This window comes from Catharus ustulatus, chromosome 1 (assembly GCF_009819885.2).
Source record: "Catharus ustulatus isolate bCatUst1 chromosome 1, bCatUst1.pri.v2, whole genome shotgun sequence".
In the NCBI taxonomy this organism is placed as follows: domain Eukaryota; kingdom Metazoa; phylum Chordata; class Aves; order Passeriformes; family Turdidae; genus Catharus; species Catharus ustulatus.
This window is the reverse complement of record NC_046221.1, coordinates 125,091,384-125,107,916: the sequence shown is the minus strand read 5'-3', so window position 1 is coordinate 125,107,916 and position 16,533 is coordinate 125,091,384. Positions and strand designations below refer to the sequence as shown.

General features: G+C 45.0%; 2 protein-coding genes across 6 annotated transcripts in view; one reads left to right on the top strand and one right to left on the bottom strand.

Moving 5' to 3' along the window:
• The first annotated feature begins 418 nt into the window (after window positions 1-418).
• On the top strand, window positions 419-2,135 carry CRH (corticotropin releasing hormone). 3 transcript variants are annotated; one of them, XM_033065189.2, is made up of 2 exons: window positions 419-519; window positions 1,104-2,135. In XM_033065189.2, the coding sequence occupies exon 2, from the start codon at window positions 1,119-1,121 to the stop codon at window positions 1,650-1,652; it is 534 nt and encodes a 177-aa protein (XP_032921080.1). In that variant the 5' UTR covers window positions 419-519; window positions 1,104-1,118; the 3' UTR covers window positions 1,653-2,135. The 3 variants fall into 3 exon arrangements, with proteins under 3 accessions (XP_032921080.1, XP_032921069.1, XP_032921090.1); XM_033065178.2 differs by lacking the exon at window positions 419-519 and adding an exon at window positions 542-635; XM_033065199.1 differs by lacking the exon at window positions 419-519 and adding an exon at window positions 695-716.
• Window positions 2,136-4,236: 2,101 nt separating this feature from the next.
• Window positions 4,237-16,533, bottom strand: part of TRIM55 (tripartite motif containing 55) — a 37,970-nt gene continuing 25,673 nt past the window's right edge. For 2 of the 3 annotated variants that reach the window (XM_033067925.1, XM_033067933.1), the window contains exon 10: window positions 4,241-4,360. In XM_033067925.1, coding sequence (XP_032923816.1) covers window positions 4,241-4,360 — 120 coding nt within the window. Of the gene's footprint in view, window positions 4,361-16,533 lie in introns of all 3 variants that reach the window. The other variant, XM_033067940.1, reaches the window with a different exon arrangement.

Below are 16,533 nucleotides of genomic sequence, written 5' to 3'. Positions count from 1 at the left end.
CAGCTCCAGCCCCGCTCGGGTCGGGTCCCTCCCCGAGGGCCGGCCCGCGAGTGGAAAGTTTCCCCGGAGTGACCTCTCATAGTACGCGCCCGCTAGGAAATCTCATTCAAGTATTTTTGTCAATGGGGTGGGGGGGCATCCTGCTCCCCGGCCCCCGGCCCGGCTGACGTCACTGCAGAGGCGATAAATATCTGTTGATATAATTGGACGTGAGATTTGGGGTTGCGATAGCGAAACTCGGCCCATCGCCGCTCCGACGGGCCCCCATGATTTATTCAGCAGTAGATCGGGGCACGCAATCGGGCTGTCAGGAGAGCGTCAGCTTATTAGGCAAGTTCTGCGTGATTCCAGGAGAGGGTCTAAGCTATAAAAATCCCGCGCCCCGGCTCTGATTAGTACCAAATCTGATCCTAAGTTCGCCAGGAGCCAGCTCCGAGGGAGAGCGAGAGGAAGGGACGCCGGGCACCGCCGAGTCCCGCCGCCGCCCGCCCTGCGCTACCGCCGCCACCGCCGCCCCAGGTAGGTGCGGAGCCGCCCCGGGCGCGCAGCGGATGCGCTGCCCTGCGCTGAGCGGGGCTGAGCGCGGCGTCCCGCGGGATACGGGCAACTGTCCTGGCCGGGCAGGGAGCGGGGAGGTGAGGAACGGGCGCTCGAACCCCACAGCTCGTGGGGAGAGGCGCTCCGCCATAGGAAACCCACGTTCCCCCTGGCCCCGGGTGGGTGAAGAGGCGCGGGGAGCGAACACGCGTGGACTCTCCGCAGGGGCTCAGCCCAGTCTGCTCCCCGGGAGCGGCTGCCGGCGCAGCCCGGAGCCGCCCCGTGGGGCTGCTCTGCGGGGCTGTTCTGCGGGTCTATTCTGTAGGGCTGTTTTGCGGGGCTATTCTGCGGGGAGCGGCCGCCTCGACGGCGCGGGGGGACGGGCCGGGGTGAGCGCGGCCAGGGGAGGTGTGCGGGGCTCGGAGGGGCTCGGAGGGGCGCGGAGCGGCGCGTTTCAGCACCGGGACAGCGGCGGCGGGGACGCCCCCTCCCCGGCAGCGCGCTGCCCTCCCCGCCGCCACGGCTCGGCTTTGTAACCCGACCCTGTCCCCCGTCTGTCCCCGCAGATTTGGGCCCCGATCATGAAGATCCCGCTGCTGGTCTCCACGGGAATCCTGCTGGTCGCCCTCCTGCCCTGCCAGGAGTGCAGAGCTCTCAGCAAGAGCCCGGCACCCGCCCCTGGGGCTCTGCACCAGCCAGATTTCTTCCAGCAGCAGCAGCAACAGCAGCAGCAGCATCAGCAAACTCTGCCTGTCCTGCTCCGCATGGGAGAAGAGTATTTCCTGCGCCTGGGCAACCTTCACAAGAGACCCGTTGGCTCTTTCTCCGCCTCCTCCAGCAGCACCAGCCACCTACAGCCCGAAGCCTCCGCCAGCAACTTTTTCCGGGCGGCGGTTCAACAGCTGCAGCAGCTGCCCGAGCGCTCGCCGGGGAACCGAGAGGACGGCGAAGCCCAGGGTGAGGCCGTGGAGAGGGAGAAGCGATCCGAAGAGCCCCCTATTTCTCTGGATCTGACTTTCCACCTCCTTCGAGAAGTCTTGGAGATGGCCCGAGCCGAGCAGTTAGCGCAGCAAGCTCACAGCAACAGGAAACTGATGGAGATAATCGGGAAGTGAAACGGCCCCTCCCCGCCTTGCCAAAGAGATTCCGCAGTTAGCACAAGAATAATTACACCGTCCGATGTACCATAGTGCTGCTCTGATGTCATCTCTTTATTTTTATATAGCTTTAAACCTAGAAGGGCGTACTCCGAACAGCCTCTGTCCCTTGACTAGCATGCACAACCGTGTACCAAGTGCAGAAACACGAGTGTCGTTCGTAACCTCCCCTACCTTTATTTATTTCTCCATTTCCCAGTTATTCTAGTGCCATCGCTACGTAGGGATGTGTGAGCATTGGAAGAAATGGTGCCAAGAAGACAGAAAACTTTTCTGCTGGGGGCAGGGAGGTGGGAGGGGGAATCTGTGTAAGCTACTTTCAATCCACTTTTTTTTTCCTGTAAACATTTTCACAATAAAACATCTTTTCAGCGCTCGGTCGATTTGGTTGTGTAAGAGAATGTTTAATATTTATATTTTTAATAAAAGCTGCAAAGTAAAGATGCCTTGATAGACTTTCTTGCCTAGACACCTGAGGCCTGCTCCGCCTCCCTCAGCTCTTACCGGGGCGAGGGGGCACCCAGGGCCGTGGACACCCAGAGCCACGGGGATCCCTGTGTCTCCCCCGGGGATGTTTTTCCCCCGCCCCGGGGAGCCCCGTCCCCGCGGGCTCTCCCGCAGGCGCGCCCGAACAACGCCGGCCCCGGACGGGGGCTGCCCCCGCCGCCCCCTCGGCGCTCCCGGGAACGGGGTGTCGAGAGGTGCCTTAGAGCTGCCGAATCCCACCTCTGCAGCCCCCCGAGGGGCTCCCTGGCTCCTGCCGCTGTGGCGGGGATCGGGCAGCCTCCTCCCGCCGGGGAACGGCGATGGGAAAGCGGCGAGGCGCTCCCGCATCTCTTTTGCGTTTTCGCATCCTCCTCTCACCCCAAAAGGACAGGTTTCCTCCCTGCTTCGGCTTCCCCCCGTCCCGACGGCACCGGTGCCCAAGCGGGGTCCCTCCCAGGGGCTTCAAGGGAGGCTGCAGTGGGTGTGGAGAAACTTCCCGGGAGGAGCTGGGGGAAATCTCCAGGACGACTGGGAGAAAATAGTAAATCCCTCACCCCGAACCAAATCCCTGGGAAAAGCTGCTCCAGCAGCCGGAGGCGATGCGGTGGCGGTGCTGGGCGGCGCTCGTTCTGGGCTGTGCGAGTTCCAAAGCTTTGCGCGGAGCTCGCCTGTGCAGCCCTCCACAACTCTCGCAGGACAGTTTTCCAGGGAACGCTCTCCAGGGAAGGCAGATACCAGCGAGGGCTGTTGTCACTCGGGCCGGTAGCAACGGGTGTCCGGGACAGGGGCTGACCCCACACAGCCTGCTCACCAGTCTGCACTGCCAGCTCACCAGTCCTGCTGGGGCACAGCACAGCCTGATGGCCCCACACAGGCCCCTGCTGAAACACTGCACTGAGGGCCTGGCTCGGGGATTTGGGATTTGGGAAAGATCCACACGTAACCCTAGTGCAGAGTTTGACACCTGGTCCCCTATGGCACCAAGCACTCCCGGCAGCCTGCCAATCTCTCTTAAACACTACTGAGTGTCGACACCCTACTCCCAGTGACAAAAATCACAGAGTGATGCCTTCAGTACAACTTACAGAGCCTCTTTTTAAGACACAAATTTGATTTCATTTGATGGCTGAATATCTGCAACGCACACAGAATAGGACAGTCAGCATCTGCCTTTTCTACAGCACGGCACAAGCGCTTCGTGAAACCTTGAGTGAGTGAGTACCTGTGATCACCTTATTGCACTCTGGTTTCGTGTAAGAACATGTCCCCTTTTGTACACACATCGATGGCTGAGAAGACAAGGACACAGGTTATGGCTGGACAGATTGGGCAGCACTTCAGCAACTGCCCCACATACTCAGAGCTGTGTGGGGATCCTGGCCAGGGCTTTTGATATGTGCATCTTCCTCACTCCTGTCACTGTGTATCTTCCTTACAAATAATGTGTTTCTGCAAGCATCATCTGTTTTGGTTTAGTGGGAAGAGCAAGTGCAAAGGAAGGAATGGCAGCTTCCTTCTTCCCTCCTGAGTTCAGCCTCCGCAGCCTGGGAGGCACCAGTACTGTTAGACACAACCCTGACTTGGGGCTGCCAAGGATGTGATAGTGTCACTGAAGTCACCAGCACTGACAAGCGGGCACACAGGAGGATGCTGAGGAGAAACACTGTTTTGGCAAAGGATGCTACCAGACAATATCATACCAGCATTTTAGCTAAAAACATTGGTGAAGTGTTTACACCTACATGGGGACGTGCCATCAAGTGAGTTACAAAACACTAGTAGTGCTCAGCCTAAAGCTGTAGTAATGCTTCTTCCCCTTGGAATCAAGAAATTACTGGAAAACACTCTGACTACAATACATACAGTTATCTGTCCCCATGCTCCCCTCCCTCTCAGGTCTGTCAATTAAAGGGTGTGCTGTGGAGGTCAGCTGATTTCCTAGGAATGAAATCTGCTCGGATGTCCCTTCCAGGCCAGTTTCTTTGCTGACTGCAGCCAGGCTGCCTGCACTCACAGTCCTTCTGAGGAGAAGCACACCAGAAGCCAGCCAGAGTGAGTCATCATTCATTCAGTGAGTTCAACCAGGAGAAGGAGAAGACATGACGAGCCGGCTCGTCACCCCTCTCACTGCTCACTGGAGCTTCCTCCACTCGTCCTTGAGGGTATGGTTCAGAACCAGGCTGCAAAGGAAGGAAAGGTTGATAAACGGAAGAGGCAAATATGAATTGCATTAAAATCCATAAGATTTCACAACATGCAGGGAAACAGAATGAAGAGGGAAGGAAAGGAAAAGGCAAGGATCTAGGAAATTTGGGAAGCTAAGACAAGACTTCTAACACCAAAGAAGTCAGAGGGACTTTTCTGCCATGACCAGCATCCGAGGAGGATTATGCTGGGTGAGCGCATCGCATCTGTGCAAAGGTCCTGATTTGGACCTCTGGAATATTATTGCACTGAAGGTGATAAATGCCTGTTCAGAAGTGATCCTGAGCCAGCTTGGCTTGTGTAGCTGGGCCTCCAGATTGATGTGAACCAGAGCCAAATGTTATTGCCAGTGCATTGCCACTCAAAATGATGCTTGTTCTGCTGTTATGAAATCTGCCTTGGAAGTGTTTTCTTTTTTTTTTCTTTTATTATTTTTTTAAGTCTTATAATATTTATTTAACTTCAATTTAACTCAGATGAGGAACAGGAAATAAATAACACAGAGATATAAACTTCAGTTTATATTCCTCTTTTTTTTTTTTTTTGCTTAGGTATCCTGCACTTACAGTAGAAAAAGAAATCAGGATATGTATACTGTAGCTGCTAATAAAAGGAATTTCTAAAATTAGTTGAATATTTAACAGACCAGTGCAATATTTTATTAGTTCCAGATCCATTTGGCAAAGAATGAAGACTGCTTTGTGATAGAATCAGAAATCCTACTAAAGATAAAATATATTAAAGTGGGTGATTTGCTAGCTAAGGAAAGCCTTATGTCTTCATCATTAAAACTGCAATTTAACTTGCAATATAGAAGATTTTTTTGCCCTTTGTATTCCTAGATGCACACATGTGTTATTGTACATTCCTAAAATTAAACCAGCCATGCTGCCAGTCTTCATTGTGCAGAGTTTTAGCTTACTTTGGAAACCTCAGCATGATCTCAAGTGAGCTATTTAATGTTCTCAAGTGAGCTATTTAATGTCACCACACAACTCAATAGAAGGAAAATGACAAAGTAATATCCTCTGAATTCCACCATCTCAATCATTTATAGGATTATCCTAAAACAGAAAAATACTAAAGCAGTGTTGCTAATAGTCACATCCAGCAACAAACATTGAAGTGGGGATGTTTGTGAGGAACTGAAGCATGAGATGGATGATTTTAAGCATTTTGTTAAGTACTTACTGTTAAAGTGTACTACAAAAATAAATAAGAACTAGTGGTGTGGCAAGTATAAAGTATAAGTATAGGCTATTGGGCTTCATTCCAGTTACTAACTATTCAAGTGTCACCAACCAACAAGACAGCATGAAGGTATGAAAAGAAATAGATACCTGTTTCTTTATTTATATATAATTAGAGTTCACAGTGTCATTTTTATAAAGATCCTTGAATGCTCTCGAAACAGCCCGATTAATTGAAGCAGCCCTATTCATTTCAATTAAATATTATCTGAGAAACTGCTTTGTTATTTGAAATGTGGGCCAATCTTTGACTTAGATTCATATTTTCAAAGCAAGGAAGTCATTTCTACTTACTGCAAAACCCAAACAGGGATCTTGCAAATCAAAATAGCTTTTGCTTGTTAACTATATAATGTATTTTATTGAGACCACAAGCATGGTGAAAAGATGGGAGAAACAGTTGCCTACTTGAATGCAGAATCCCATTTCCAGCAATGCTGGTGAGAAGGGCTGTCTCCCAGGTTCATGCAAAAATATGGTAAAGAATTGGGCCCAGGGGGCCAGATCTTCAGCTGAATGGAAGTTAGCTGACTGAAACCTGGTTGTAGAAGATCTGCTTCTCAGCTAGACTTTCTGAGTTATAAGGCATTTGGTGCTCTCTTGGTCTTGGTAGATGCAGGAGTGTAGGTGGTTTGTTAGTCTTCTGTGATGCTGAAAATTTTGCCTTTGTTTTGGAAGGGCAGAGTGACTGGACTAGCTAAGATTAATTTTAAAACTGGTTGTACAGTTTTGTGCACCAAGCCCTCAGCAGTGTGTGTAAGCAGGCATGGGATGGGACAACCCTCCTCACTTCTCACCCTGTAAAGGAATAGGACAAAACACAATTCCTACAATTTTTTTTTTTTTTTTTTTACTTTAACCCAGACAGGTACCTTGCCATTTCTCTATTTTTCTTCTTTAGCACTTCCACTTGCTATTCTAACCAGCTACTATCAAAAATGTACATTAAATCAAGATTAGCTTTGAAGCAAAGAACTATCTACTAGTTTAATGTTATGGTGAGTGTTCCATAGGATTTGGACCCAATATATAAGAAGAAGGCAAGCACAATGCAACGACTTAGACTGGCAAACTGACTGCATTAACCTGTTAACCAGTGCTGCTGGTACTGCATTTCAAGCAAAACAATCTTTGTCTGCATCACTGCCAAAACTGTATTTCATAATGTGTTAACTCCTTCATATTTTGCTGCGATGACATCTTCCTGTGTCAGCAAAACAATGTTGGAACTGCTGCACATTCCCACTGGGTTTGGCTGGATGAAGCATTTGCTCCCTGCACCTTGATGGACTCAGCAGGCTGCTGGTTTGTAATACCTCGATGTGCCTTTCCAAGACCAATCATTTTCCATCACACCCAGCCAGGAGTGAAGCAAGCACAAAACTGACAGTAGGGCCATTACTTGGCTTTTAGGTTTGTGTTTTCACACCTGTGACACTTCACCGTTTGTCTCTGAATCATGCAGTAACTGAGGTATGCTCTCTTTGTGTAAAACAAGAAACTATCAAAAGGTGCCAGCAGCAACTTTGTCCGTATTATTAAGTCAATTCTTCCCTTCCAACAGCAGCCCACACAACTCAGAGTTATGCAGTTTGCTGGAATTGTCCAAGACAAAGATTTTAGCTGTAGATTTTACAGAAAAAGACCTGTTTTGAACCAGGCGGTTATTGTGAAAGACAGAATGTAGAAGAAGGTCACTGGGATTAAGGCACTTGACCACTCTGTAAATCCTTGTAATCTCATGCTGGATTATCTTGCTCTCCCTGTTACTGCAACCCTACTCTGCTCCCAGAGGAAAGCTCAGTGCTGAGCATGGCACAGGCCTTGCCACATGCCTTTAGGACAATCCAGATTCAACACTTCATTGTGTCTGTCCATTGCTATTGGGTAACTTGTCAAGCTTCTACCTGAGCTTTATCTTTGCCTTGGAGCTCTCATGGGTAGGAGTTGTTTTTCACATTACCTAGAATAACAAGTCCCAACCCTTTGGGTCCCTAAAAGTAATAAGGAATAACTAAAGTGTTTACCTCAGATTACATTAATCACATTAGGCCAATGCTGAGAGAGTGCTGAATACTTACACTTTGATTTATGTTTTCCCCTGTGGTGTTGAGTGACATCAGATGGTGCTTTCAATAAGCACCAGGAATTTTCACCAGGCCAGCTCATGAAGTGGGGAGAGAAGTACACCAGGCATGACTGATGATTGGTTTTGTTTTTCCCATAAGCAAAGTCCAGGCTGGAGTTTACATGCCAATTCTGTGGAAGTGCTGAGCAACCACAACTCCCACTGAGCAGCCATTCAGCACTTCTCAGCATCTGGCACGCTAGAATTTGCATGAATAAACAGTATAAGGATCTCAGAGTTGAGCCTGATGAGTTGTTTCAAAGTTGCAAATATTCAACATCTTTCAGTATTTGCTTCCTTAAGCAGGGCTCTACTTAAATCTATATAAGGTTCTTGTAAAAGGGTGTGGAGATGAGGAAAGAGGTCAGTGTGATGGTTTGTCGTAACATTTTCATTTTTTAGGTTCCAGCAGTTATCCTATTTATACTGGGGAAAAATAGGTAGACTAGGCCTATCAGATATTTGAAATACAATGAAGTGTACACAGTGTTTTCTGCTTTACCAGAACTGACCCCCGTAGCCTTTAGGCGCAAAGGCTGGGATCTATATTGACAAACTTTAGTCATCCAGAAACAAGATATCCACTCAAGCAAACTCCGTTCATCTCCTCTTATGGGAGTGATTAGAGAAAGGCACAATCAGAGGGTGATTTGTCCCATCCTCAAAGAAGCGGATTGCCCTCTGGAGGTACCTGATTCTTTCTACTGACTCTACAGACACTCTGGGTGACTGCGTTAAACTACATCTGTCTTTTAAGCAATTACACAAGAAAGATTCCAGACAAGTATTTCAGAATATCAAAAAAACCCTCCTTGATCGGAATTCAGAACTTCGACTGTATTCCAGTATTATTTTACAAGATCACAAACTCTTAAATTTAGGAAGTGGGGAGGAAAGGTGAAGGGCTGAGTGGGTTCATAATCTACTTTAATGCAGATGGATGAGGTGGTTGGTTACAACCTAAAATGCAACAATGCTAACCAAAGCAGGTTCTGCCCTTTGAGTCCCTGTTCACCTCTTCCTGCTTTGGTTCCATGGTTCACTGCCCATTTGCATTGCGGCAGCTCTTTGAAGGGCTGTGCTAAGAATGGGAATGTCACTGGAATGACATCAATTTTTTTCTTGGTTTTTTTTGAGGTGAAGGAAGATATTTTTAAACCTGAATCATTTGAATGATTTGATTTCAGCACAGCTCAACAAACAGCAGCCTCAGCACAAATGCCCTGTAAGTGGTGGCATCTGGGCAGCAATAAGAGGCAGGGCCATTTGGCAAAAAAACTCCTGAATCACCTTTGCTGCCAGAGGAAAAAAGTGGATCCACACCCTTAGAGGCACATGAACTACCCAATGCCTTTGCCACCTCTTTTTTATCCAGCAGGAGAGGGAAATTGTTATTAAGTGTGGGCCTTGGAGAAAGAAGCAGTGAAAATATAGGTTTCCTGCTTCCAGGGTTTCTGTAGCCTCAGAAAATGAGCTAGAAATTAAATTTAATTCCCATTTTTAGCTGGCTTGTTTAGAAACAACCCCCAGTGTTGACAAGATCAGGCATGATTAAAAAATGCTAGCTGGTTGCAAAGCAATCACATAATCTGTAGACTATGTTTATCTGCCTCAAATGTCAAGTGTTACACTTCTGGCACTCAACACTTCCAGACAGCGGAAACAAAGGGAGCACAACAGGTTATTTTTAAATAGTTTAAACTTTAGTTCAAGCATTTTGTTTTCATATTTTTATGCAGTCTAGCTCCTGCAGCATAACACCTGGCAGCTGTCACGTATATCACAACAACATTGTTTCAAAGCTAAAAGGCTGCTTATTTTGCATGGATGTTTTTTTATCAGTGGGAACCAACAGAGCATTCTTCGTAATATTTGCTACAATTACCTGCCACAGAAATACATAAGGTAGCCAACAAAATTATATGCACAGACAAGCTCCATCACAGACACAGAATTGGACATATCACTCTCTTAATAGTGGTCAGTAATGAATTTTAGAAGTCCATTGGGAGGAAATGCCTTTCTTCAATAGATCATCATTATATTACAATTAACTTTTTTTTTTTAATGTGGATAATATCTAATGCAGAGCCTCTCACATAATGATCTCAAAGTGATAAGATATATTTCAGAGGAAAACAGCCCAACTGGCTTATTTTGGTATAGCTTACACACATCTCCCACAGAACATGGAGGTCCAGATACTTGAACCTGTGGTGGAAACTGCGTTAGAGCATGGTGTGGGAGAGCAGCTTTCTTCTCAGCATTACTTGGGACAAATGAAATACAGTTCCCTTATATAAGTCACCTATTTTTTTCATGACTCAAAGAAGAAAAGGCAGAAATAACATACTTGGGTAATATTTGACCCATTGCTGTACCTCAACTTTTTATTAAGAGTAATTAACTACATATTTGCATGAAACCTTTCTACTGCCTTGCTACTGTCCAGGAAAATAAAGGAAACCCAAGAGGAGAGTCTTAAAAACACGTGAATATTAAGGCTGCATGATCAGAACAGTCTGTCCTGCATCCATCCACATCATTCTTCATTCCTCTCTGAGTGAAGGTTTTTTGGGACCTCCTGATCAATCAGCCTTTTACCATTTCTGCTCACTTGAGCCCTGATGGAGAACTGTCTAGCAAAGAGAGGATTATACTGAGAGGCTGCAGGAGTAAGAGCTGATCACGTACATGCTGGTCACCCGTGCCAGGAAGCTACTCATGAACATCAGTTCTTCCCTCTTCCTCCTACTGCTGCTTTGTCACACAAATAGATACGAAATCAGATGAACAAGTTAAATGTGAATTAAAGACCTTCTAAGAATTTCTCCACAGCAGTAATCAATCTAATCCATGGTGTAGAAACTTTGTTATTAGTTTCCAGGGAGAAGCAGCAAAAATAGTAAATAGTCTTTTCTTTGACTAATGTGGACTTTTGCACATCAAAGCTTTTTCTTCAAAAGTGCAAATGGCACTTTTGGAAATCCAATGAATGACACAGAGTGATAGCTCAGGCTGTGATTCACCCTGGAGCTCCATTCATGGGATCAGATAACAGAGCCAGCATAGCTCTGAGGTGTGTAGACATACACATCCCATGCTTAGAGGCTCATCCTGTGCTGCTCACACTGTGAGTGACTGAGCGACCTGGGCTCCTGTGAGTGTGCAGGGGGTGAGAGTGGTGTATGTGAGCTGTGGACACAGCACAGCTTCTCTGAGAGACAAAACCAGTGGAGGTGCAGCATAAAAAGCTGTTTTGTCAGCTAAAGCAACCTGTTGCCATTCCTTAAAGCCACCACATAACAGAAAAAGAAAGTCTTGGCCACGTTACAACATTTTTCCCCTTGTCAGCTGTTGCTGCTACCACTTTTTCTTTGTGTGCTCATTTTTCCATGTCTCCAGTTGCCGGAATCTGCTCCTTACTGCAACCACAGCAACTGAAGCTGTTATCCAAGCTATGACTCTGCTCCAAAACTCCAAAATTGCTCAGTGAGTAGCACTGTGATTGCCCAGATGGATGTCTGTCACATCAAATCTCACATTGTAATCTCTGCTTGCCCGTTAGCAATGCTGGCCTGCTTGCAAAGCACTCAGCCAAGTGATGAGCAAGATATTAAATCAAGCTTCCTTCTGTCTATCTCATGCTGTTCCCAGGTGAAATCCAAGGAATCTGTAATAAATTCTGCTCTTAGAGGTTTGGATTCAGTCACGGTTATTGACCAGGTATTGACAGGGTTAGAGTACAGATCACAGTCACTGTCACCAGAGGCAAGCTTAGAACTGACCTGCATCTGGGTAGGCATCAGCTCAATTTTTTAAAAAAAGAAATTTATTTATTTTATAAAATTAAATTTTGAAATTGTGCATAAATATAAAAATGAATGTATTTTAAAAACAAATCTTTTGCCAGATGTTGAAGAGGCTCATCAGCACTAATGGGGGAAATGACAGCTGTATTTTCTCAGTAAGGCATTTTGTAATAGAATAAGTCATACAGCAAGTGTTTCATCATGAGCAAAAACCACAGAAGTGCTGAGCCAGGAGTGCTCTGAGTGACTGATCTGTATTTCGATCACCACCTTCAGTGGCTGAGATAGACTCAGGCAGATTTTATAGGGTGCTCTCTAAATTGAAAAGAGCAGTGAGAAATTCAATCACTTATCCTCCAGGATCGTGAGATCCTCATTCTTTGTTCAGTCAAAGGCTTGATGTCTGGATTTGACATCTGTAGCATGGTTTGAATATCACAGCACCTCTTGGCTGGCAGCCAGGGATAACAAGGTTTTTTAATTAGTCACTGGTCTCTTACTTAATGACCCGAAGATTATTGCAAAGATGCCAGGAATATATATCATCTGAAAAGAGATACAAAACTGAATCATCACTGTTTGTCTCCCTATTTTCCATTTAATTTTGTCTGCACATGCAGCCCCCCTGGTCTTTATCTCCATTTAAAATGCTCAGTAGGTGGGCACTGCAGGGTGCTGCAGTCCAGCCCCTTGCCTGCTCACGAGCTTGGAAACTCTGCAAGTGGAACGACACCCTATTTAAACACGGGGGCTCAGGCCCCGTTAACTAATTACCACCACTGGGATTTTCAATCAGATAGGCTGGCATTTAAATATTGATCCATCTCTAATGGATACAGGACTGCCATGCTGCTTTCCAGAGGTGAGTGAATGGCTGCACTGAAAGGCTGGGCTGTCTGAAGGCAGCAAATATTCCACAAGCAGATGGTTTGTGTAGTTGTGACATACATCTACCGTAACGGGATGTAAACCAGCAACAGTTCATCCGCGATTAAGAAGTACTTTTTGTTTACACTCTATTTTCCTTTCCAAACTCCTTGGAAACTGCTTGGAGGAGGAGGCTGAATGGAGGTAGAATTCAGTATTTGAATGAATATCACAGAAAGACAATATCTAGGTGAGCCTGGCTTTGTATTAATTTCAACAGGGAAAATAATTTTGTCCAAACTGTCATTGTGGAGATCCTTTTACTAGTAATAGACTGAAAAAAATGAAATATCCATAAATCAGATGGTATCTATGACTCACCAGACAAACAGCAGAGCAGACTATTTGAGGGAAAACTTCTGGTGAAGTATTTGCCACTCATATTAATTATGAGAAACTGTTGTCTGAAATCTGGTTTTAATGCATTGCCCTCACGACTCATCACTGCTGCCTCTGAATCACTCAGATAATTCTCAAAATTAAGGGAGAGGGAGGTGTTAAAAGAGGAACATTCAAGACTTTCCTGATTTCCTCTGCATGTATTGCCAAACTGAGGGGAAAAAATTCACCTGAAGCACAAAGTCAAGATACAAAATGGAAATTTATAGGCAAAATTTGCCACCAACTGAACATCAGCTAGAGTGGCCACAGATGTAGCTGCTATCACTGAGTCCCAGCTCACAGAGTCAAACTACAGAGAAGCAAAGGCAGAATTTCTTGACTGCTGAGTTTCTTGCATCTAGTGTTTGTCCTATAGTTCAGGTACAGGCTGAAAGCTTTTTTCCCCTCCCAGAGTGAAGTTTAAGAGATGTTTAGGAAGAAGACTGAAACAGAGTTTGATTTGGGCCTCTATACCAGCTGATTCAAGGGTCTCCTATAGAAAGCTCAGCTTCATGGAGGATAGGTGACTCATTTTCATTCAGTCACACCTTGTAGATTTTTTAAGGGAAAGGAATGAAAAGGAACAAACCCATCAATTTTCTACCTAAGAAAAGGTAACGTACAGGTGTATAAAGACCTGGATTGCAAAATATCAAGTTGATTTTTGCTGTCTGCATTCCTGGATCTTTCATTAGCACTAAACACACTTGTTGCAGGGAGCAGAGAGCCTTTGTAGCAGCAGCTGATGCCTTGGAAGAGAGCTACCTGGGCCATGCCCGTGGCTGATGGTAGCAAACTTCTTGTTGTGCTCTGGGGAAAACTACGGGAAGGCTGTGTTGGGTGGGCCAGAGGGAGACCCTTTCTTAGCAGTATTCCTGCAAGATCCAGCCTTGCAATGCTGCCTTTTCCTGAGCAAGAAATCCCTCTTGGAATAGCTGGCTTAAAGTAGGTACTTGTATTCCTTACCTGAGCAGATTGGCAAGACTGATTTTCCAATCTGGTGAAGAGAACATTTATTATTTACGTTCTGCTGCCATGCTTGTGCAAACATTTCAGAGCAGCACTGTACTAAAATGTGGGACCATGCCTTTTATACCCTGATGGAAAAGTGGAGGTTTGTGAGCAAAAGGAACAGCGTAATCTCTTGGCCTTATTTTGGTTTTCAATGATCTGATTTTGTCCATGTTGTCTGCATATTGACATGACAACCAATCAGCTAAAACTTAGCTAAATACTGACCTCTCTGATATGATTTAAAGCTGTGTTGTGGGGAAAAAAATGGAAGGATCACCAGCTGAAATTGAAATACTCAGCAAGAGGGCAAAGAGAACTACAGTACATGAATACAGAGAGACTGTTCTTATGGTAATTCTGGCAGATGGCATAAGGTTGCAAGCAAGTAATAGAAAATTTAAAAACTAATGAAACAAGATTAGCATAGGCCATTCCATTAGTATTTCTCCTCCCAAACAGTTCAGTCCTGATTATATTTTATATCCTCATGGAATTAAAGCACAGTACTTGCTGGCTGCAAAGGGGAATTTGATCAGGCTACTGTTTGTGGATGATTAACTTGCATTTCCTTTCAGACTAAATGTATACTGGAGTCCATTGGAGCCCCAGACAGACCCTTTACTTATGGGGAATTTGAGCAACAGGATGCAGGATCCAGTACTTCATCCTAGGTGAAATAAACTGGGTAACCACAGACACAGACAAACCAAGACTTTCATGAACACTCACAAATTTATGTGGTTTCACTGCATGAGAGATGTTGCTGACAACAGAGGATTGGGGAAAGTTGCAGACTCCAAGGTCTGTTTCTCCCATGCACTGGAACTTGCTAATGTCTGTGTCACCCACCACTAACACATCCCTCCCCATGGTGGCAAGGCAGTTCATTGATGCTATTCCTGCTGTAATCGTTAGCTGCTGGTTGTCATCTCCAGAGATCCCCCAGCTTCAGACACCGAATGGAGGCAGCTGGGTTGGGAGCAAAGTCACCTTACACTCAGCAGGCAGGTGGAAGAGGTGCCAAGTGAGAAGCATCTGCTGCTGCTGCTGCTGAGCTCTCTCTTACTGGAGATGCCTCTCATTCTCTGACAGAGGCAGAAGCAGCCCGTGGTGACCACACTGCTGGCTTAGGCACTCCCTGAAGAAGGATGAAGCTGTCTAATGCAGAGTTATCTATTTTGTTCATGCTGAATAATCTTCTTTTGGCCCTTCTTACACCAAGCAATCTGTACACCTGTAGGCTGCAACTCCTGTTGCCTTATCCCTGATGCTACACCCTCCCACACTCTGGAGGAAATTTATAGATGAATCAATACAATTTGTTAGAGTGAAGCAACCCTTTAATAAAGTAAAAGTTGGGAATTAATAGGGGAACTGCTCTCTTTTTGCTGCTGAAAACCAAGGAAAACCCTATTGGTGCATTCTATTAAAAGAGCCTGAAAATAAATTATATGCTGCTCTTATGATGACAGTCATGCAGATTTATATTATTATTATAATAAATGATTATGCAGTTATTCAAAGTAATTTTGTTATTTGACTTTCAGGGGCTTTTCACGCAAAGGAACAAGGGCAAGGGACAAAGACCTGATCTTTCATATGAAAGATAAAGACACATAAATTGTCTAACCATCCACTTCACTATGCATGGAGAATAAAACCGTTTTTATGCAAATAGAATCTGAGACCAAAACGTATTTTTCTTTCACCTCCTTTGTACTTCTTTAATAAATAAATCATAAAGATGCCACTGGAGACCACATAGAAATAGGTCTCAAATGATAGAAATAAGAGCTGCATTTGCCTGTTTTTAATTTCAAAAGGTATTCTGAATTTAAAAAAGAAAGGGAAAAGAAAGCATAGTACTCTTCACATGCCTGATTTCCCAGGAGTAAAAACAACCTCTATGTTCTTTAGTAATAATACAACAAATTTTCAAATACAAACACATTTGCATTGTCCAAAGCTCTTCAAACTCAAATTACTACCAGAAATTGAATCTTTTTGGCTAATTTATGCAACTAAAGTTTAGATGATAACTTCTTCCCTCTCCCTTTTCATTTTTTTGGTGAAGAGATATTCTTCAGTCATAATGCCGGAAATTCTGCACGTAAAAGGTAAAAGCTGAATGATAATTTGCCATTTTTCACAGATGTTCCATATCAGGTACAGTGCTGAGAGTACAGTGTAGAAAGTGAGCAGGGAAAACCAATCATCTTTGTGTTGAAGAATAGATCAACATTGAATATGTCTGTCATTTGAGCAAATACCCAAAGGTAACTACAGTTGTTTTGAGTCAGAGGTTTTTAGTCTTTAGTAAATAATATTAAATCCCAGTTCTAATACAGAATTCTTGGTAGATCAGTCATATCACACTGAAAATTGAACAAATATGTCTTACCTAAGAGGGGCACAAATTTGGAGCTGGAAGAACTAAGTCATGGATATTGTCTACCAAAAAAGGGGTTACTACAGAAGAGATATTACAGAATAGTTAAGGTTTATATTACACAGTTTGTATTTGGGACAACTTCACTTGGCAGTGAAGCTCTTAGTCCTTGATCTTGTGAATATTTCAGCTCTTAATATAACCTAAGGAAAAAAAAGCCTTCATCTAAATTGGGTGGGATTCCTTC